We start from the raw sequence: 22477 nt of genomic DNA, 5'->3' as shown, positions 1-22477 counted from the left end.
GAATGGGTGTGTCAAATATGCCCTACTGCAGTGACGTAAGATCTGTTGACACGAGGTTTGTATGCACATCTAGGACGAAGATATTGGATAACCCACGTGGTGTATTTAAGTCTCCTCAGGTACAATCACCCCCACCAACCAAATCCACCTACTCATCCCTGAGTTGCGATGCTTGCTTTTTTGAAGCACCACCTACTTAAGATACCCAAGTTGTTGGTAGCACTTAGTTAAGTAGTGCTCGTCGTAGAATCAGCTTCAGGGAAAGGGAAACCAGATAGATCATGAAAATAAAAACAAAAGAAAAGGCCTTCCTTCATTTAACCAAAAGACTTACAAAATAATATATAGAAGGAGGGAAGATACGCAAAAAGTCAAAAGATGATCTCGGATACGGGGAATCGAACCCCGGGCACGACGGATACTCGTTATTGAGAGCGTCGTATGTCAGCCACTACACCATATCCGATTTGGATGTTAGATATGTGATTGACCAGTTTAGTAGCATATACAGTTATGGTATGCTTGGACACTATTTGATCGTGTCCAGCATCGGGTCCATCACAAGACGACAATATCCCCTCCTGTGCCACATTCTGTTTGATGTTACATGGATCTATTTTCTTCTAGAGTCGCACTGCGTGTGAAACACAGGAAGAAGAAGAATGATGCGGGCAATCCTCGTCTTGTGTCGGGTTTAGATAACGATATCTTGGATAGCCGTTGTGACAATACGAGGCTGCGGGACCTCCATATAATTCCGCATATGCAGTTTTAGGTAATAGGTAAGCAGGCATGCGGATAGACAGCTACCTAGATGTGCAGGGTAGGCATACAGTATCATAAAGGTCATTTTACACCGCATCATCTATAGTCTATTTGCTGTCGTAATAATGCGCCATTTGCAGTCCTGCGCGCTTGAAGCCGCATTTGTCGTAGAAGCCCTCGTTCTTCTCACTGCAGTCCAGAATGCTCTTGTAACACCCCACCTTTTCTGAGATGTAATCAAGCGCCTGGATGATGCGCAAGCCGAGCTTCTTGCCCTGCTGGTCCTTTGCGACCGCGATATCTTCGATATGGCCGACCGAGGCGAGGCTGTGGATTCTGTAAAAGAGACGGGCGGCGATGGTCATCCCCCCCCTTCGCGTCAGCAAAATGCACATGTAGCCCACTACAAGACACAAAAGAGGCGCAGCGCAACGACACAAAAGGCCCCCCCTGACACTCTGGAATACACAATGGAGCAAACACCTACATCTTGCGCTCGACAATCAACGCGCCCGTCCCGACGACCCTCCCCTCGGCGTCCTCCACCACCAAGATGTAGTAGCTGCCGGGCGACTGGGCAAACTCGTCAAAGCGCACCTCAAAGGCGGAGCGGTCAAACTCGCCTACCGTCGTCAGCACGCGCAGGCAGTCGAGGTATCCCGAGTCGTAGTCCGACTTGCGCAGCGAGCGCATCTTGTAGCCCTCCGGCAGGACGACGGCGACCTCGGGCGAGATGAGGTCCAGGGAGAACAGACCCGCGTCGGTCGAGGACGCGCCGGCCTGCGACGACGCGTCCGAGTACAGGATTGCCATTGCGGGGTTAGGCGGGGAAAGAAAAAAAAAGGGGGAGGCGAGTTTTCCGAAAGCGGTCCTGAGAATGCGATTATATCTGCCTGCAGGAGAAAAAAAAAGTCACTGATAATGGGCGACGGTGAATTGGCTCCCGGGCCGTCGTCTGAAGTACGTTGCCGAGAGCGTTTGATGCGGACGTTGGAATGGAGTTTGGCTGCTAATTAGCTGGTGGGGTTCCTAGGCAGGTTTTCGTATAATTTGCTATGGAGTCTGAATCAACTGAATCAACTCGTGTTAAAAATAATACCTACGCTACAGTAAAAAGGGGTGGAAGCGGTGGAATACGGGCGGCGAGGTTAATGTAAGACTAGGGATGATCCCGAGAGTGTAATTGGCTGGGATAGGGACGTGCGAACACATGGCACCGGGTTGGTTTGCTGAGTGGCGCCTGCTGTACTACGAACTTACTTCTCAACAACTTATCAACACAAGCCGATAGAACTGGGAGATAATAATAAAAGCTGTATATGGCCTGCAGGACTTTGTATGTACGAGGTGCGGTATCTGTACGACACAAGAGGTAAACAAAACTGTCGGCCAATCAAAGGCGCCCGAGGATAAAGTCCGGATATGTTTATTTATAAATGTTTGTTAGGAACCACAAGGTTATTCAATGATGTTGTTGCGTCGGTCACATGTTGGGGCTGAGATCTAACTTCAAGGCGAAATTATATAAGTGCGTCCAAATGGGATTGCAAACAATAGTTAGTCAGTTTAAGTACTATGGATCCCTTGGATTTTGGTTCCTTGGCTGGTTGCATCCTGTCCAAAAGAGCCTTTCCCATAATTGAATAGGTGGTCAAGGTAGTATCCAAAGTTGAGACTATGTGGAACGCGCGTTCATTTCTGAACAGGTGATTTCTGGTTGGACAGCAAATCCCTTGATTTACTCAATGACCGTATGTACCCTACATACTCCTGCAAGCAAGTAATTACTGGTATATCGGTGTTCAGTTCACTGGGAAAAATCGCTCGGTGCAACCCAACATCGATTGGTACCTTGCCTGGACAGCTGCTGGAGCCGGTACTACCTAGTTACACAGGCTTGGTCAGATTCCCATGTGCCGCTCTTTCCGGGTTCCATCACCCCCGTACCCACTGCCCAGACCCCTGGGCCCCCGAGCGAGCCGCTAGGCATTGCACCCGCCCACTTGCTGCCCAGAAACAACCCCTCGGCCACAAGGACCTACTGAACGTCCGAGACCACACCGAAACTTGCCATCCGACTTTCGAAACTTTGTTTCCTTCCTACAGCCTTACTGTTCTCTTTCAGTCGTGTTTTATGTCGTTGCGACTTTTAACCAACATTCAAACAAACCAACTAGACCACGTTATCTTTTATTTTTTTATTTTTTTATTCTTTTGCCTCGACTCGACTAAAAACATAACATAATCACCACCTACTTTCCCCGCGCGCCCCTTGACCTAGACAACGACTGCATCCGTGTGCCACAACCCAAGATCGTGCTGCTTTCCGCGGCCCACCCACATCGCCCAACATGGTTTCCGCAGAGCGCCAACAGATCATCGAGACAAACAAGTCACTACGTCTCATTAAGAATGTACGACGCCACTATGGCTTTATGCCGTCACCCGCGCCACCCACTTTCAAGTCTTCACCAACGAAGCAGCCCACTAACACTCTTGCGTACGCAGGAACTCGAATCCCTCCTCGACAAGGGAGTCATAACCGAGGACGCCTACGACTCCATCCACACCCTGCTTCCCGCCGAGGGCACTCTCGGCCGGCGCAACGCCGAGGCCGCGACGCCGGCGTCGTCCTCGAGCACCCCGGCCCCCGCAGCAGCGGCCACGCGCGCCCCGCCGCCCGCCGACGACCTCGCCAACCTCAGCATCAACGACAACCACGCCACGCCGCCCTCGTACGCCCAGAGCAACCCCGGCGCCACCGCCGGCAGCAGGCCGCCTCCCCCGCCTCCCCCCACCAAGCCCGTCCTCTGCCACGCCCGAGCCCTGTACGCCTACCCGGGCAGCGACGTCCGGGACTGCGCCTTTGAGCGCGATGACAGGATCGCCGTGCATGAGTAGGTTTTATATGCTTCTCACCTCTCTCCCCCCATATTGTTAATTGGTGACTGGAAAGGAACTCTTATCGCTAACTGAAGACTCCCCCTCCCAAAAAAAGGTACATGAACCCCGACTGGTGGATGGGCCGCAACCTGCGCACCGGCCGCGAGGGCATCTTCCCCCGCAACTACGTCGAGCCCGAGCCCGTCAACGACAGCTACGCCAACGAAAAGTCGGCCGGCTACAACGCCTACAACGCCGGCCCGCCCCAGGGCCAAGCCGGCGGCTACTACGGCGGCGGCGGCTACCCCCCGCAGCAGCAGCAGCACAACCCCAACCCTTACAACAACCCGGCACCGCCCATGGCCATCGCGAACCCCCAGCCCGCCCAGCCCGAGGCTCAACAAGCCCAGCAGCCCGCTGAGGGAGGCGGCAGCAAGATGGGAGAGATGGGCAAGAAGATTGGAGGAAAGTTCGGAAACGCGGCAATCTTTGGTGCAGGTGCGACGTTCGGAGGTAACATTGTCAACTCTATCTTCTAGGCGAACTGTATATTCAATCTGGGGTTGTTTCTTTCTCATGGGATGAGATTTCTTTCTTTGGCCATGTTTTGACTATATTGGTGTCGACTATGTGAATTTCCTTTCTCTCAGTGGGATGGCCCCCACAGGTGCGGGACAAAGATAGTAGATCGCATCAACACCTTTCTCTGTGGCGTTGGGTTCTGTAATTCAAGTTTACTTTTTCTCTCAAGATGAGCGCAATCGCAGCACTATTCTCACCTCCGCGTACAATATATTGAAACCCAAACATGGTGCTTTTGTTCACACAAGTACCTTACAGTCTGGCATTAACCGGAACACTCTGGGCGGGTCACTATAGAATGCGTCTCTTCGAACTTGGCTGGGGCTGTTACATGTCGCTGAAATCTTTTTGCCTCTATCAACCTGCGAACTCTCTAAATTGTCACATGAGATGGTATAGTATAATCTGGTCATTGGAAGAAACATCCTAGGTTTGTTCCATCACTGGACAAACTTGCTGTCCTTGACAACATACATATCGACATACTCGTCAACTGATGTGGCTTCAAGCTTCTTGGCATCCATGCCCAGGTCGATGAGCTCCTGCACCTTGGCGGCAGGGTAGTGAGCCTCCAGGTGGCGCTTGAACTTGGACAGAATCTCGGGCTTGGCCTCCTCACGACGGAGGCGGTGGCCCAGAGGCGCCTCGATGACAACCTCATCAAGGAAGGTGCCGTCGTTGAGCTCAACGGTCAGGCCGTTCGAGATGGTGCGGAGCTTGGGGTCGTGGTAGTCAGCAGTGAACTGCTTGTCCTCAACACACCTAATCTTCTTGCGGAGGGACTCGACGAGCGGGCTGGTAGCGGCCTCGGAGCCGTCGACGTAGTCACCAGCCGTCAGGCGGCCAAAGACGAGCATGACGGAGCACATGTACTGGATGCAGTGGTCACGGTCGGCAAAGTTGTCCATGGGCTTGAACTGCTTGTCGATAATGCGGACACAGGCCTCGTGCGTGCGGCAGGTGATCTCCTTGATGTCAGCCGCGGACTTGCCCATAGCCTTGAGCTGGTCGTGGATCTTTTGCGACGCCTCAACAGCGGTTTGAGAGTGGAACTCGGCTATTGACAGAGACTCAAAATTAGCAAGGGGCGACGCAGATTCGAGTGGAGGCTAATACAAACCAGGGTAGGAGACCTTGAACAGGACGTTCTCCATGACGTAGCTGCCATAGGGCCTCTGGAACTCAAACTTCTTGCCCTTGAAGAGCACGTCGTAGAAACCCCAGACAGGGGCCGAGAGAACGGTGGGGATACCAGCCTCGCCCTTGAGGACCTTGAGGGCCAAGTTGACGGCACGCTGGCAAGCATCACCAGCAGCCCAAGACTTGCGCGACATGGTGTTGGGGGTGTGCCTGTAGGTGCGCAGACTTTGGCCGTCAACCCAGGCCTGGGTAACGGCATCGGCCGTCTGCTTGGCCGTGAGTCCGAGCATCTTGGAGACGACTGCGGTGCTGGCGACCTTGACAAGGACGACGTGGTCAAGGCCAACCTTGTTGTACGAGTTCAGGAGAGCCAAGCAGCCCTGAATCTCGTGTGCCTTGATCATGGCCTCGAGGACATCACGGACGGTGAACTGCTTGCCGCCGGCAATGGGCTTGATGTTGGAGCCCGGGGCGGCGGCAGCCTTGTTGGTACGGGTGACCCAGTCGGCGACGGCAAGGATGGCGCCCAGGTTGTCCGAAGGGTGACCCCATTCAGCAGCCAGCCAGCAGTCGTTGTAATCCAGCCAGCGGATCATGGCACCGATGTTGAAGGCGCCGTTGACCGGGTCCAGCTGGTAGGGGGTACCGGGGATCTTGGCGCCATTGGGAACCGTAGTGCCCTCAACAATAGGGCCCAGCAGCTTGGTGCACTCCTTGAAGCGGAGACCCTCAAGACCGCAGCCGATGGTGTCGAGGAAAACCCATCGTGCCGTGTCAAACTGACGATGCGGTTATCCGTCGGTTAGCCTCGGGTCAATTCAACACGAACGATTTTCGTCATTGCTCGGGTAATCTCAACAGAAAGAATTGAATCCTGGCGTTGGTGCTACCTAAAAACCACCGACCTTTGTGGGGTGCGGGGTTTTGCGGTTTGTTTACAGGGGTGAGTGTGGGATGGGGGCTGGCTCACGGCTAATTCAGAGTCGATGGGAGTGTCGTGGACATAGCTGGCAATGTCCGAAATCTCGGGATCGTACTCTCGGGCTTCTGCGGAAGACATGTTTGGTGCTGAGGATTGGCGAGCTGTAGAGGTTGAGAAGGAGGAGGTGCGGACAGAGGATGAAAATGCAGATGTAGCTCCTCGAGGGGTGGAGCTTGGCCGAAGTGCGGAGGTGCTGTTCAACGAGGCCAAAGTCGACAAGCTGCTTCGCTGCTGGATGCGAAGAGACCGGCCGGCCACACGGAGGGTGCGGTTGACTGCCGACATATTTTTTTTTCCTCTTGTGATTTGGAACTGTGAAGATTAGACAAACTGCACTTCAGGAAAAAAGTGCACCTGCACACTCAAACCTAACGTTTTCAGTAGAATCGACGAAGGATTCAAGAAAAACAGGAGGAAAAAAAAATGGTAATAATCAGACAGAATTGAACCACACAAGAGCTCCTCGGCAAGAAGCGGCGTGTAGTATGCTTTTAATGCTTCCTTCCCTGTAGAATTAGACCGAGAACAAGGGGCCTTGTCAAACCCTGGGGAAGCCACGGTCTGTGCTTGTGACATAATAAGCCTACAGCAACCGCGCGGTGGGGTACGGGCTGGCTCTTTGACTTACTCCTCCTTTTCCCCAGCCAAGCTCCGCGTTCGACCTCGGCTTTTCCACTCCTGCCGAATTAAGAGACTGCTGCGCTATCTACTTCGTATCTACCTACCTACCTACCTACCTACCTACTTTATGAAGTAGGAATGGTTACCAAGTCAACCCCACCAGTTTATTATGGCACTCACGATGTTTGAATAAACCTTCAATTAACCCCAACTTTTTTGGTGCCACCCACCTACATTATGCTGCTACTAGGTACCTAGCTTCAGTACTAATTTGGGGGTTTGACTTTCGATCAGTCCAATCTATCAAATCAAGCCTGATGTTGAGAACGAGGGATGGTGGTTGCATAAATATTTTCAACCATACGAAGTGAGTTGAATAAATCGTTCAGTGCTACGCTAGACAATCTTAAAAACCTTGCGGCTTGCTGCACTGGTGTTCAATGTCCTCAAATTCCCTATTGGTACACTGTTCAACTTGGCCAAGACTCGTCAGAGATAAGGTACCACGTAGGTAGCTGCTCAGTGCAGATCATGATGATATGGACTTGCTATGGGACCACGATACTTTACGCTAGGCCAACAATTCAACATGGTGCGGGAAATAAATGGCCAAACAACTGGACCCGTACCTAGGTAGGTAGGTACCTATTTACGTAAATAAGTGCCTCGCCTACTCAGTAACAAGTAGGTAACATAATATATACCTTACCTGGGTACCTACTTTCACAAGCTCACACGAGCCGCGTATCCGCATTTCTGGTTGTGATAAGTTGGTTTTCCGGTTGCCCGCATCTACCTATAAACATAAACGCTCCAGACCAGATGAAATAAAGCAGGATTGCTGCAGGAAAATTTAAACAAGTGAAAAAAAAACCCCAAACCGGCGCCATGCGCTAAAAGCTACCAGATATCGCAAAAAAAGAAAGAAGAAAAAAGACAAAGACTCATAACAGCGACAACTGTTGATATCGCTTCTCAAGCTACCTTTCCAGGCAATCTCCACGAAATCAGATCATCTCGCATCTCAAACTCGTCAACCTCTCGAGTTCGTCTGAATCCGTCACTGTCGCTGCTGCTTGCCCCTGTTGTGGCAAAGCTCGCCAAGCTGGGCGCCCTCGAGTGCGAGCCGTCCCTGCTGCGACTGCTATGGTGAGACTTTTCGCCTCTATGTCTTCTACCGTAGTGATCTGATTCTCCCTCTTGACCAGACGCCCCCCGTGACCTGCTGCGTCCGCCGGAACCCGCCATCAGCATCGTCCGGCTGCTGCGCTCGCTGGCCCCACTGCGCTGCCGCCGGTGGCCCCCGACGAAGAATGCCTTGACGTCTTTGGGCCGTAATGTGCCCCCGCCGATACCTCCCGCACTGCTGCTCCCATCGTTGTCCGATGACGGACTACCGTTACCGCTGTCGTCGCGACCGAAGATCGACGGAGGGGCGAGAGAACTTGCTGCCGAGAAGTGCGCCGAGCGCTGAGACCGCTGAGACCGCTGACGTCGGTGGTGATACTTGTGGGCAGATGCATTGCTGTTACTCCTGCCGATCCCGGAACGGCCTCCTCCGCTATCGGTCGACCGGCTACCGCCCTCGCCGTCCATATCAGTGAAGCCTGAGCCGCCACCAAATATGTCTTCGATGCAGGCATCAGCAGTCAGCTCGCCTTCTGTCGGAGGAGCTACTATGGCTGCTGCGAGGGAAGTACGGTACATATCGTGCATCTCGGAGGCGTCCCGTGATTTTGATATAGCAGGTGCGCCTGGAGGGTTTGTCAGCAATCAATATCCAGAGGTAGCAAAGGGGGATGCTAGGCCCGGGAATACTCACGTCCAACTGACAACTCGTCTTGGTCTCCTCCCTCGCCCGTCATACCGAGGCCTGCAATACCGCCAAAGACGGGTGCCGTCTTGAGCGGCGGTGCAACAAAGTTTCGGTCGCCATCAATTTGTATCATCAGGATGCCCACTTTGAGCGTACTGTTGATCTTGCTCTCCTGCATCAAGTGCCGCCGGACAATGCCTTCCCGCACATCCGAGGCCGCCTCGACCTCCTGATGCGTACTGTTGCCGGCGCTGCTAGCTTTGCTACCTGGACTCGGCGGCGGCCGGTCGTTGCTCATGGAGCTCCTATGGCGCGAGTGACCCAGATTGAGCTTTCCTGCCTGGTGGTGCAACTGATCTGCCACGGCCGCCGAGGCCGCAGATGCTGTGGCAGCTACGGTGGCAGGGATACCCCCAAGCCCAGTGCTGACGATCCCAGGGTTCGGATCTTGCCTATCCCGGAGGATGGCCTCGCTCTCCTCGACATATTCGGCGAGGTTCAACGTGACTTTACCCAGGACTATCCTCTCATCGGCCTCGTTGAATTCTTGCAAGACCTCGAACTCAATGGGGCACTCCTCAAGGTTGTTGTTGCGGTCGATGTGGATGCGTACAGGCACAACCTTGCCATAGCCGTACTCAACCTTGTGGTTCGAAATGGGACACTTGCCCGTCCTCCCACGGTGTTCACCGTGTATTGAGTGTGGCAAATGCCATTTGATCTGCGACACCCCATTTACGAGCGGTACGTTGTTGAGATCATATATCTAGCGAGGGAAACTCGAGTCAGCAAGTCGCGCAAGCCAATTCGAGACAGCTCACGTGTGGACGATAGACAATAAGCAGTCGGTCCTTATTGCGGCCGCATAAATTCGAAGAACACGTTGAGCCCCGTTCCCTCCATCGTGCACATACCCTCAGGTGAACCTCGAATTTTGGCTACATCAAGGTCAGTCTATGTCCAAGTAGGTACTCCATAAAAAATAAAAATAAAAAAGGAATCAACATACCTTTTTCGCCTTGTTTACTGCAGGCAGAAAATGCAACATTTTGTCAGCACCAAGTCTGGTTGTCGACTTCATGATTGCCCAACTGCGACGGCAGATGGGCTTGATGGGAAAACAAAAAGTTGAGGGCGACGAGGCCGAGGCAGGTAGCGGATAACGCTTTGTCTCGGACTTTTTCCGGTAAGGATAAGGGCCACTGCAACTATCACCAGATGCAGATGCAGAAAGTAGACAGAATATCAAAGCACATGATGACTGCTGCCGCGTGTTGGCGCGCGAGGATGCAGACCCGGGTCGGGCATTCCCTGTTCTGCGGCGATTCTAACCGTCTTGAAACATGGAACTATTGCTGTCATGCCCGCGCACCGCGACGGATCCAAGGATAAAAAAGAGGTGTTTTAGGTGCCTGGGTAATGTATCTTGAATCTTTGAGGACACAGTGGAGATGGACAACGAATGAATCAAGCAGTTGAGTGATAAAGTAGAAAGAGTAAGAGACCAAATGGGCGATTGATAGGTGAGGCAGTAGCAGTGCTAGGTCTAGCAGGAAAGAAAGTAGACACTGAGATGCCGAAAGAACGAGATTGGGTATGGCTTACTGAAGGACGTCATGGCAATAAATCCAGACTTTGTTGCGGTCTCGTCTTCATTTCCAGCGCAACAAAAATTCAATAAAACTCCTCCAGACAAGGGGGCGGGATTTAATTCTCAGGACTGCTGTCTGCTCTTGTGATAAAAAGCCTGAGGACTGGCTAATTGATAAAAAAAAAAATGTTGAGTAGCCGCAGAAAACGTTACGGAGCCGCGCCTGCTGGCTGATAAGCCGTCCTCAGCTGTCTCAATTGCGCTTCAGTTGCTCAGGCGTGGCCGGGTGTTTTGCTGGCTGTGGCTGCTGACCACTACAGATCACACCTTGCACACGCGGCAGCCGCAATCGAGTTGGATTGGCCGAGTCGCAACGGACAGTAAAACCTGTGCGACCGTGAGCCACGCACGCGCCTTTTTTTGTTCTCTCTTCTCTATGGTGATATGCCAGACAGGTATGCCGTACAATACTTCCGGCAAGCTGGTGGTATTTTGAGAACACTAAAATAAATGCCGAGCGTCGATCGCAGTCAAATCCGTCCTGCTTGGCCAATGACGACAGTGGCGCGTCCTTTGCTTAGCCAGGAGAGTGTTGGATATAAGCTCAACAATTAGGTGGTATTGCGACCATTCGTGTGGCCTAAATAGGTAGGTAGCTCGCTGTCTTCAAAGATGATGTGAAAATTTTCAAAGGACTAAAAGCCAGCAAGCAAGCACGCCTTCCAGGTGGTTTCTCTCAGATTTTGTGATGGTCACGTAGCCTCACTTTGGGAACCAACCACTCAAAAACGACACGAACCCCGACGAGAAGAGACTACTGAAAATCGTAGGTCTGCCAAGGCAAAGAGCTCTGACCCCACCGAAATCAATCTACCGACCACGGTACGACGGTACCACTCGCTCAATAAAGCCCGCCAGTTCCGAAATCCGCGAGTATGAAGCTTCATGTTTTCCTTGGTAAAATGGAACTGATATTAACACTTCAGCTATTGCCATGAGTACCTTGTACAAGGGTGCAGTTCCTAGAATCTGTCGACGACAACTATTATCGATTCGATTGAACTTGGGGTTTCTTAATTTCTTTAACTCAGTGGCCACGATAGTGATTACCAAGCCGTGCTTGCAAGCTCCCGCGCCGTACCTGACTGCACTAAAGCTTGGACAGAGCTCCTGCCAACATCCGAGCTCCTTGCAGCCAATGATATCCTCTAAAAATCAGACCCCACTTGGACCCGGTTGATGTGCTCAGCAAATTGTGTCTGTGGCTTGTGATTGATTGTTTGCTAATATTTGAGTTTGCTGAAATTATTGTTGCACGCGACACGACCACCAATCTTGAGGCCGATTTTGTGATTGTCAAGTCATAATTTCCAATGACCCTCCAAAGCCTACTGATCCTACCGTAGCATCATCTGAGATGCAAGGGCCGGTAAAAAGGCTGCCCTCGGGCGATGCCCAGCCCAAAAAGCGCCAGGCAGGACCTCAGGATGACACCGCCGGGCCCGGGAGGCCGAACAAGCGGGCCAAGGCTCGTGCCGATCGTAACATTCCCGTTCACGCGTCCGCTTCAGATGCCGTCACCGAGGATGGTGAAGTGAACCTGCCAATCTTCCTGGAGGCTCTCCAGTCCAGCATTGGTGGTCTCGAGAAGGCCATGCGTAAGAGCAAGGCCTCGGGAACCAAGCGTGCCTTCCAGCAGGTTCCTCGGGATATGAGGCGGCGCACTGCCAGTCACAACCCTAAAAGGGTGCCGGGGCGACTGCGCGCCCGGGCCCGGGTTGAGATGGCCTCGGACAATACCCCGGCAAAGAGTAAGAAAAAGCCAAGGGATCCGGTCGAAAGGGCACTTAACAAGGTTGAAAAGGCAAGGCTTGCACTCAGGAAGACGCTCAAGCAGACGGAGGCAATCCGTGAAGGGCTTCATCTCCATGCCAACACTGTGCAGGTGCCGGAGACCAAGACGAACAGCAAAACTGCTGCGAAGTCACGCTGTGTCAAAGCCCAGTTTGAGCACTTGTCAAACGCCCTGGACAAGACTCGGCAGCTCGTTGGCCGACTCCAGGTCCAATTAGACTTGGATAATGTACGGAGCGCAGCAGATCAGACATCTCTGGCTGCTCAAGAGGCCAAGAATCTTGAAGACGCCATGGCCAAAACTAAAAAACTAAATAGCTTGCTATCAGAGCTCAAAGGTCCGAATGAACCATCGGACATTTCTGAAAAGCTTGGGAAAGCACTTGCCAAAACCAAAAAGCTTAACAAGAATCTCGCCAAGGTCAAAAAGCGCACCGGTTCATATAACTCTGACATTGATGAGGACGAGGGCGAGGATGATGACGTAGTGATGGGCAGCGATTCCCATCATCCGCAACCATGTCCACTGCCTCAGCGGAAAAGGGTACCGCAGAGGGATGGACAACTACCAACACATCTCTGGCATGCGAAACGAGCAAAGATGTCAACTATCGACGATCCATTCTTCAGCAAGCCGACGCCTATTAACATGAATGGCAAAACAGTCCGCAAAATCCATAGAGCCTACAATGCGTCCGCATTCATGCACGACGCGAGCCATAGGGGCTTCATACAAGTCTCGGGTCCTATGAAGGACGTCAAGGCGGTGCTGGAGGTGGTCGGTGTAGACTACCCGGGTGCCACGGCTGATTGGATACGCGGCTGCCGTGTGTGGACTGGCATAATTCGCTTGGTAGAATCTGGCAAGACTGGGGATATCACACCTGCTCGAGTTATCTGGAATCCATCTGGCCAACCCCTAGGCATGCTAGATGACGCTTCAGCTGAGCGCCAAGTACTAATCGAGGTCGAATCGGATACTGCCGAGCTGGTCGTTCGTGCCCTGGCGACTGCAACAGATCATCTCGGCGACAGAAGGAACCAGGTGACCACACGAGATCTTTCCAGCAAGCTTGGATGTATAGAACTGCTTGGCCCCGGCTCTGGACAGCGGTTGACTGATGTACTTCTGCCGCCGCATGCCTCAAGCAATCAGGATGCATACAAGTCGACTCATTGGCGGCTTTTCCGCGCAATAGCACATGCGCAGCCCTACATGCTTGGATATAACGTGGCCATGGGATTGATGATCAGATATCCTGACAAGTACGGCAGAGAAGATGTCTCTACGGCAGATTCCAGCGACAAAGACGAGGCTGAGCAGCTTCTTGCAGCACAAAAGGATTGGGCAACCGAGACAAATCCTCAACCCTTGGCACTATTGGACCGAACCATTCGAGGCGGCGCTTTGCAAGCGATACATGAAAAGCAAGGCGCAGCACTCCAGGCCAGCAAGAACAAGGCCAAGAAGCCTGATCAGAGTGGCACTTCGATTCCTATACTTCTTTTATGCTCTGCGCCACACACACGCGGAATAGAAGGGAAATGGTCGCTCATCTGCCAACGTGAGCTGATCAAACCGCTGTGGCTCCGTCTTTTCAGCCAAAAAGGCCATTTCGGGGGCGAGATTGACATAGCATGCGTGGAGGAAATGCATCGTATCCATACAGAGCAAGCGGTCAAGTTCTTTCCCGTTGACTTTCCTCACACCGTCCAGGGTACCTTGTGGGAGCTCAAGGAGCGTGATCGTCTCAAAAAGGAGTGGGAGTCACGTCCGAAAGGCAAACGACCAAACTGGACGACCCTGGACCTTGGAGATGATGGCAAAGGTGAACATGGGAATCCTTTTGCATGCGATTGGGAGCATCTTTTGCATTGCACAAACCCTCTTCGCGGGTCTACCTCGACTCCAACAAAATTGCCAAATACGTCGAAGGATGACAAAGAGGCAAAGGATAATTCACTAGCACGTCTCGCTTCGCCGGAAATCCCAAGACCTCTTGCGATCTCTGTTCATCCGGCGATTTTCAGGGACATTTTTCGGGTCGGCATTGACCCTGCAAAGAGACCTTCCATTCCTGTGCTCGGAATCTCGACTGTTCACATCAGCATGTTTGATGGAGGCGTTCCCAACCCCCGTGCCCGAATCTATCTACTTCCGAGCTTGAAGGAACAAGAAGAGCTCAGAAGTGCATGGCTCGAGCGCTTCAAGGTAAAAATAGGCGGTGTGGGAAGAAACAAGCGCACGCAAAAGTCAAGCTCGGACCGCCGGTTCCCACACTCGTCAACTTTTGCCGAGCGCAAGGAAATCCTGGCGGAAAGCCTCTTCCAGAAGACAGATTGCGAGACTGCTGCTGGGATGGAGGGGTCTCCCGTAAAACCGCTCCCTCAGGTCTTGGAGAGAGACCTGATGGGATACGTGACAAGTGGCAGTTACAACCTGGCAAGGGGAAGGGGTCATGGTATTGGCCACCTAGCCGCGAGCAAAATCGCGGAAAGTATGCAAGCCACCATCGATTCGGGCGGGTCATGGAACGATGCGGAAACCTTCTACTGCGTTGTCCGCAACGTTGGGGAAACGATTTGTCGACCAGCGATCTGGCGGTTCGTTGAGGAAAATAGGGATGTGAGATAAAGTATAAGCGAGGATCAAGGGGCGGAAAGCACCGTTGCATCTAGCAATTCTGGTGGAACCTAAGACAAGTTCAAGATATGAGATGATGGCAAGCTTTTCTTCCTTTTTCACTTTGGTGTCATTTCTAGAAGCTTGACTCTAGCCGCCAGCGTTTCAAATTGGAGGTCAGTCCCTGTTGAGTCAAGCTTTCGGAGCAGCGTCCCTGCGATAGCGCGCTTCTTTTTTAAACTTACCATTCGCTTGCGGATGTGAATACGACCAAGATAGCCCCTGAAAGGACCGCGCCACCTGTCTCTAGCACCCGTACGAGGCCCCGACATGCATCTGAGAACAACAAGCGTTGAGCGGGATGGCGTCACCGGACGCGCTTGCAGCAGAAAATTAATTCGTGTCGGGGTATTATTATTTTTTGTTTACTCGTTGGGAAAATCAAGCGAAGAAAACATCGTACGAGATCCGGGTTCGCTGAACGATGTGCACGATCGGACATTTGCCGAAGGTTACCCTAATAAACTGCGCTTCCATACGCCACCACGGCCCGTTTCCCGCCGGCAGCCTTCTCTAACTTGATTTTAGCTGCCGTGGAGGCAAATTGGCCTTCAACCCCTTTCGTGGGAATAGTAACAGATTGCGCATTCTCTTTTGATACACCCGATCAAGGCATGTCGCCTCTATAGTGGAGATCATGGGCAATACCAACCCTTTGTATCTTGAAGGACCAGCGGGGGAGCCCTCTACAACAGCGGGCCAAAAGTACCTCGAGATGCCATGATAAACCCAACTTGAGCGCAACGTGGAAGGAGGAGAACTTTATTACTGAATCACTGAATTTTCGCAAACAAATACCCAGGTAGGTAGCTACCTAGGTAGTCAATCTTTAATAAACTGCCCTTAAATAACTTAGGTCTAGTAAAACAAGGTATTTATGCAAGTGAAAAGTTACCCGAGTTTGACGAATTTATACAGGTTTTACGAATGATAGTCTACAGCCTTACCATGTACCGAGGTTACATGGTAAATTCCAAAGGCCTGGGACACTTTTCGAAACAAAATTCCGAGCAACTGGCCAGAATTCTCGTGGTAACATCCTAGAACATGATCATTATATAAGGTACATCCCTAATCTACACAAGCAAACTTGAGCGCTTTCAGGACTTAAAACAATGCCTTGTACAGTCAGTACCTTACCACCTACATATGAGTATAGCGGTACTCCCTCAGGCATGTAACCCATAACCATTGTAGTGCTTAATTACCCAGACATGTCTCTGTTACACGGTGCCATGGTGTCGTTGTAATTTAGGCCTGTAACCTCTGTGTGTATCTACCATGTAAGTGCTTGCTTTGAGGCAGGGTGAGATTGATGCGACCGTGTCAATCTTTTCAGATTACTCAATTTGCTCGACAAACGTAAGCCGGGGTTTTTGCGTTCTTCCCTGGTCTCATCTCGCTGATTATTCATTTAACAATGCCAATAAAAAAAGGAAAAAAAACATAATTGTGGTTTACTCACATCTGGGTTTTACTACCGTAGGTATGCATAGGTATGCATAGCTATCTTGGATGCGATCGGATTGTGCTTGGCTTGGCAGCCGATCTCGATTCGCAATGTAACTGCCGGCTAAGAGTGTATCCTCTGTCAGCCCTGTCACTTCTTAGTGACCAAGCCAACTATGTGCCTTTCGGTAAGTGGCTTGAATTTCATCTGGGATGACATAAAAACCAAGCTTTTCGGTCATGTCCGATGTTTTGCGGTTGACAAACCAGTGCTAGCACAAAGGGGGATAGGGCAAAAGATTTTGTGTGAAGGGCTCAGATTGACTTTTTATGTTTTCTCTCTTCTGTTTCTCTCTTTTCGTTCTTTTTCTTTTTCTTTTCATCTCATGTCTTGTCTTGTCTTGTACGTAGACCTGACAACGGATAACAGCAAATTTCGGAAGAGGGGCAGACTGCCTGCGTCACACAGGCAGCTAAACGTTATTCGGCTTTTGACAGCCGAGAGAGGTCTGAGGGTATGGATATTTATTTTCTACTTTTGGTCTTTTTTGCTTTTCGCTTTTGGCGCTCGTTGCTGCTGAAGATCATTCAAGGAGATACAGCCGAAGGCGCAGCAAACACGTATTTTTACTTTATATTTTTTTATATGATAAATGATGACCTGAGTTGATAGACGGAGGAGTCCTTTTGTAACAGAATCATACGTTGTTTCCTTCCGGTGAAAGCAGTACATGGGCAACATTTCGCGACTTGGGCCACAAGTTTCTCTCTGCCTTTGTTGGGACGAAAATTAGTCGACGGGAAATAATCACACCGCAAAATATTGATAGCCCCCGTCGATCCAGCTCATCGTGGGACGATCTTGTTTGTGCGGTGTGTACGGTAGCTGGGGGTTTTTTTTTGTCTCGCTCGGGCTGTATAATGCCTTGTCACATTGTTCCTCTTGTTTTACGGCAAGACGGGTGTGTTTGCCTGTGGGGAAAAAAAGCGGGAAATGGCCTAGATGTGTGGCGGTGAGCCGGCTGTCAAGAAATAGGTACAAACAGCTGCCTTTAGCTGGGATGATAACTTTGGGGTGCATAACAAGACTAGGGCCATGCCGAAGTGGAATCTGGTTAGCAGATGGTCTAAACACCTAAAACCGAGGCAAGAGTAGGTACAGTAGTTAAGTTCATTAGGGTCCCGTCGCCACTAGGCTGGTCTCTTGGCTACCTAGGTAGGTACGGCACCGTACAACAAGCTATGAGAAGAAAATCATGTCAGATTAGCTAGCTCCTGTTTTTTTTCTCGATTCAAGAATACAAAGCAAACAAAGCAAGTGGCCAGGGTCCCAAGGTGAGCAACTTTTCTGTATTTGTTTGTTCATATGGTTATCTTGAGAATACGAGACGGAAGCCTACAGAAGACAGGCATCCAGGTATCAAGTACTCCGAAGTTGTCAGGGCCTCTGTTCCTCTTGCTTATCTCGGTTGGGTACTTACTCGCCTAGGTAGGTAGGAGAAGGAATAAACATTTCAGCCAAAGGTAGGTACGGAGCAGGTCCTGAAGGTCACGTAGTCTACACCTTATTTACCTAGGTCAACTTTTGAACTAGCTAGGGGCATGTTGTAGAATTACCGTAATTGCCCATGTCGGCGACGCCTATAAGGGTCTAAGGTGAGTGGCCCACCTTGGGTATAGTACGGTATGCAGAGTAATCAATTTCCTTTACTTCGGAATAAACGTTTGGCTCGTGTCAAAAGGTAGCGAGCGAGTGGGACAAGCCAGCGGCTATGGGACCATCATAGCCCCCACCCCACATCAAACATAAGGCGCCCCTCATCCCTGCAATAGGCCTAATGCAGATTGGTCATCTGCCATGGCTCTGTGATTGCCCCCGGATGTCTGGTGGTGGAACATGGGGTCATCTGCCGTGATATGGAGATGGGACTATCGGTGACCCTTGCCAAAGGGAATGACAATTAGGGCATGCCTCTCATTGATTGAGGTTGAAAGCGCTACTACTGCCGGGGTACCATTGTCTTTTTTTGCTTACTTATTCATTTGTTTGTTCTTAGTTGGTGATTTGTTTGATTAATATTGATTGATCAGTGTGATTGATCTTGTTATCGTCGGAAGGACATTCAAAAGGGACCAAAGGGGGTGGGGAGGAGCCAGCCAGGGATTGGATTTTGAATTTAGGGAGACCACCCAAATTCCTTAGCGCTCCAGTGGGTCAGTCCCATGTCCTAGGTTCCCGACCCCATTTGTGGGTTGGCCTGAACTCGATACTTGTATGCACGATCTGCTTTTGGTAGGTAGTCCGCTGCCTTATTATAGGTAGGTACCTTGGGTAGCTACGTACCTACCTACATACCCTACGGATGATGAGTTTTGCATCCCAAATACCCACGTTGCTACGTTCATATCCTCCCAACTTCAGGTACGATAGATCGGTAAATATGTATAGCCTCGATCATAGATATCCGAAATGGTGTTTGAAGAACAGACAAGGTGAAGAAAAAAGAAGAAGAAAAGTGTTGGTAAACTAGAACTAATCAAGAAATTATCATGGCGCAGTAAGTGTCTCCAGAAACCCGTTGAAAATGCCGCGCGGACTTTTTTTTTTTGCAAGCCCGTTGAGTGCTCTACATTCACATTTCATGCAGCCACCCTCCTTCATCCTTAGGTACCCTTGTCTTGATTAAGGCTGCAGTCGGGTGTCTTGCCCACAGGTACGTACTTGTACATAGATAGATACATGGCTTGGCTTAGGAACCTACCTACCTTACCTTGCCAAACCCGAATTGTACCCCCCAAAGTCTTGGGTCTGGTCTGGCCTCTGCACTGCACTTTACTTTTTTTCTCTTATTTTTTTATCCTGCGCCCGCACTGCGCCCCGAGATTAGATTCATGACCCTCCTTTTTTCTTTCTTTATTTCTACAATAACGGATTTCTGTCGTCCCAACTTTGACCTCAAAATCACCTTCCCCACGCGGCGCCTTGCAGAAATCGACTGGGTCCGACAAAGATATCGTGCATATATTTGTAAGGAGGCTGTGTTGTTGGACGATCTGCCGTACGACATTTGACAGCTCGGTATTTGATTAGAGACGTCGTTCCCGATTGACGAGCAGTTGATGAAACGGTGAATGCGGAGTTGCCTGCCCTGCCCTGCCTACCCGCCCTGAAGCTGCTACTCCCTGTTCTTTTTTGCTGCCAATTCATCTGCCCGCCTCCGGCACAGAATCGGACGTCATCATTCAACGACAAATCAAAAAATCGAAATCGAAATCAAAAACAACACCCAACTACCACAACGAACAAAGAGTTGCGATATCCAGGGAATTTTGTTAGTACCGAGCAGCCCCCAGGTCAAAAACGAACAGCCTCGATAAAGACTCTCACCCAGTCTGCCGACAAGCCGGCCCTCTCCGCGGCTATCATGGTTCAATCACGATTGGCATCACTGGCGACGATACGACATTGAGTGAGGCGAACCGTCAGCAAGCAAGCACAGCACCCTTGCTTGCGCAGCTTTCCCCGCTTCATCCTTCTCGGCCCCCCTTGCAATCCGCTCTTCCAAATACCATCCTCGCGATGGTTTCACTTGTAATTACGTCTGCCACCGTGCCTTCAAACGACTTGGAAATGTGCTCTACCGAAGTCGTCATTCGCCGCATCCCCGAATTATCAGAGGCAAGATATTTCTCTCAGGTCTTCTCGGCATCGGGCAGCTCCACGGAGGCCGGGATCGACAGAGCTTTGGCAGCAAAGGCCGCAGCTTTAGGAATCTCAACGGTACCATCACCGCAACCTCCCCGGCTCTCATTGCCATATGAGCCGTCAGACCACCAGACTCCCGATCAACAAACCAACTTTTCCAGGCGTGCGACAAGCGATCTGGACCACTCGTTAGGGATAGGCGTTAGCGATATCCCATCCTCGCCACGTCCTCTTTCAAACGTCGCAGATTACGCCGCCAGCACCACGCCGGCCTTGGCAAATTCCAACTCGCAGGGCGCTCCGCTTTCAAAGAAGAGATCAAGGAATTTGAGCTTTTCGCAATACGACAAGTATCTCGCACATGTAGACCCGAACCTCAAACAGCCAAAGTTTGTCAAGGAATCTCCTGTGGTTCCGGAACCGGCCCCCAGTTTGTTCAGCATTGGCAGCAGGAGGAGCCTCGTCAGTTTCAAACGTACGTTGAAAACAAAGGTGCGATGGCGGAGATCAGCCGTGTCACCTTTGCCCATGTAAGTTCTTTTTTGGACCACAGCCTACCTTTTCCCGCACTGTCCGTGACATATTACATGGCTTCCCCATATAGGTACCTACCTAGGTAGGTATGAAAGTACCGTACCACAAGTTGAACAATTTATCGCTGACTGAACAAAAAAAAAGCTCCTGTATATGTTGTCGGGATGATTTCAACAAGATCCAGTCACTTCAGACACTGCCATGTGGTCATACCTACTGCAGTTCTTGTCTCAAGATCATGGTGAATCAGTCTGTAACCGACGAATCAAAGATGCCGCCACGTTGCTGTACCCAGCCGATACCTGGGCATGTCGTCAAGGCTGTACTTGACGTCGAGGAGCAGCAGACGTTTCTCAAGGCCGTCTTGCAATTCTCGACGCCATGGGAGGCGCGCATCTTTTGTCCGAATGCGGCGTGCGGCGAATTCATCAGGCCGCGGGCCAAGATCGATCCAAAACACCCATTCGACGTTACCTGCAAGTATTGTCGATCCCGGGTTTGCGTCATGTGCAAACGAGACGCTCATCCCTTGGGACAAGACTGTCCAGCAGACTTTGAGCTCGATGAGGTGTTGAAGATGGGCGAGAAGTCTGGATGGAGGCGCTGTTACAAGTGTCGCACTCTGGTAGAACTTTCCCAGGGCTGCACGCACATGACCTGCCGGTGCAAGGCCCAGTTTTGCTACATATGCGGAGCTGTATGGGATAGCACTGTCGGTTGCCCCAACTACTGCAACGGCGAGGAAGAGCTGGAACGTAGACGGTTAGAGGAGGAGGCTCGAATGGAAGAGCTAGAGGCCGAGAAGGAGGCACAGGAGCAAGCAGCGCTCGCCGTCGAGGCCGATCGTCTGGTGGCACTGGAACGAACCGCCGCAAGCCCCGAGTTTGCAGAGCTGGCCGAGACCTTGGCGGCAGAAAAGGAGCGCATCGTCACGTACGAGAACGAGGCCAAGTCGTCACTATGGTCGAGGCACACCGACGAGCGTGTCGCTCTGATGGAACGATTCTCGGACCAGGTCGACAAGATGAGGGAGCGGCACGCTAAGACCATGCAGCACCTAGAGGACCGTCAGATCGCGGCCGAGATGGACTTGCGCGCCACGCTGGAGCAACGCGCTCGAAGCGTCAAGATAAGGCTGAGGCATATGGAAGCTTACTGCGACGGACTGGGCAGGAGCGTCAATCCCAATTCCAGTCCCTCGACAACCAACAGCGGAAGCCTGGGCAGCAGACCGAGCTCGCCGAATCCGGCCAACCACCCGAGCATGCCGACACGAGTTGTAACAGAGCGGGATCTGCGCGAGCTTGGGCAGCAGTACAACATGCGTGACGACCTCGAGCGCCTTCACCAGGCACGAATCAACGTTCTGCGCGACCGTCAGGCGAAGAACATGGAGGACCTGCAGGATCGTCAGAGGACCGAGATGGATAACCTGTTGAATCAGCGAGACGAAGAGATAGAGGATCTTGAAGCTGCGTTCGCCGCCGAGGACGACGCGCTTCTGTGCGTGTTTGACGAGAGGAGGCAGCGAGCTCGTGCGAGGTGGGCACTTCGTGTCGAGATACTGCAGAAGACCATGGAGAACAACACGGGCTTGCGGCACGGCCCGCTACCTCTGCCCGAATAGCCGTCGATTTCTGGGAGCAGCCCGTTATCCCCCATATCGACGTCGCTCGGGCTTCAAAACGAAGGCCCGCAGCTTGATTCTGGCGATGAGTACTGCTCATCCACAGATGGCGAGGTTGTCAAGCCTGATACCATGGGCTGAGACCTTGAAACTATTTCGGTTTCCTCAAACTCGGCTATACATGATCCCGAACGAGTACCCAAAGAGAAACAGTGAGAACAGTGCAGTTTTTTTTTTTTAGTTT

The 22477-nt window shown here is 51.5% G+C and overlaps 6 protein-coding genes and 1 non-coding gene across 8 annotated transcripts; 3 read left to right on the top strand and 4 right to left on the bottom strand.

Moving 5' to 3' along the window:
- Window positions 1-383: 383 nt before the first annotated feature.
- Window positions 384-466, bottom strand: MGG_20300. Its single transcript has one exon. It is a non-coding gene; the product is annotated as a tRNA-Glu (tRNA).
- A 2-nt stretch (window positions 467-468) lies between these two features.
- On the bottom strand, window positions 469-2283 carry MGG_02834 (glucosamine 6-phosphate acetyltransferase). Its single transcript, XM_003720856.1, has 2 exons — window positions 1253-2283; window positions 469-1101 (listed from the first exon to the last, which is right to left on the bottom strand). The coding sequence occupies exons 1-2, from the start codon at window positions 1576-1578 to the stop codon at window positions 873-875; spliced, it is 555 nt and encodes a 184-aa protein (XP_003720904.1). The 5' UTR covers window positions 1579-2283; the 3' UTR covers window positions 469-872.
- Window positions 2284-2786: 503 nt separating this feature from the next.
- MGG_02835 (uncharacterized protein) lies at window positions 2787-4432 on the top strand. The gene is made up of 3 exons (XM_003720855.1): window positions 2787-3179; window positions 3274-3662; window positions 3764-4432. Exons 1-3 carry the CDS (start codon window positions 3117-3119, stop codon window positions 4185-4187), a joined length of 876 nt encoding a protein of 291 aa, XP_003720903.1. The 5' UTR covers window positions 2787-3116; the 3' UTR covers window positions 4188-4432.
- Window positions 4335-6861, bottom strand: MGG_02836 (2-methylcitrate dehydratase). Its single transcript, XM_003720854.1, has 3 exons — window positions 6341-6861; window positions 5351-6149; window positions 4335-5287 (listed from the first exon to the last, which is right to left on the bottom strand). The coding sequence occupies exons 1-3, from the start codon at window positions 6635-6637 to the stop codon at window positions 4671-4673; spliced, it is 1713 nt and encodes a 570-aa protein (XP_003720902.1). The 5' UTR covers window positions 6638-6861; the 3' UTR covers window positions 4335-4670.
- Window positions 6862-7516: 655 nt separating this feature from the next.
- On the bottom strand, window positions 7517-11182 carry MGG_02837. Of its 2 annotated transcripts, XM_003720852.1 has the most exons (5): window positions 10395-11182; window positions 9799-9815; window positions 9704-9727; window positions 8796-9555; window positions 7517-8727 (listed from the first exon to the last, which is right to left on the bottom strand). In XM_003720852.1, exons 1-5 carry the CDS (start codon window positions 10405-10407, stop codon window positions 7949-7951), a joined length of 1593 nt encoding a protein of 530 aa, XP_003720900.1. In that variant the 5' UTR covers window positions 10408-11182; the 3' UTR covers window positions 7517-7948. The 2 variants fall into 2 exon arrangements, with proteins under 2 accessions (XP_003720900.1, XP_003720901.1); XM_003720853.1 differs by having other exon boundaries at window positions 7637-8727; window positions 9799-11182.
- Window positions 11183-11678: 496 nt separating this feature from the next.
- On the top strand, window positions 11679-15760 carry MGG_02838 (uncharacterized protein). The gene has a single exon (XM_003720851.1). The coding sequence runs from the start codon at window positions 11798-11800 to the stop codon at window positions 14867-14869; it is 3072 nt and encodes a 1023-aa protein (XP_003720899.1). The 5' UTR covers window positions 11679-11797; the 3' UTR covers window positions 14870-15760.
- A 3156-nt stretch (window positions 15761-18916) lies between these two features.
- Window positions 18917-22297, top strand: MGG_02839 (IBR domain-containing protein; the record flags this gene model as incomplete). The annotated part of the gene is made up of 4 exons (XM_003720850.1): window positions 18917-18924; window positions 19015-19080; window positions 19721-20602; window positions 20751-22297. 4 exons carry the CDS (start codon window positions 18917-18919, stop codon window positions 22231-22233), a joined length of 2439 nt encoding a protein of 812 aa, XP_003720898.1. The 3' UTR covers window positions 22234-22297.
- Between the last annotated feature and the right edge of the window lie 180 nt (window positions 22298-22477).

This window comes from Pyricularia oryzae, chromosome 7 (genome assembly GCF_000002495.2).
Source record: "Pyricularia oryzae 70-15 chromosome 7, whole genome shotgun sequence".
Taxonomy (NCBI): Eukaryota; Fungi; Ascomycota; class Sordariomycetes; order Magnaporthales; family Pyriculariaceae; genus Pyricularia; species Pyricularia oryzae.
This window is presented reverse-complemented; position numbering and strand designations above follow the sequence as displayed.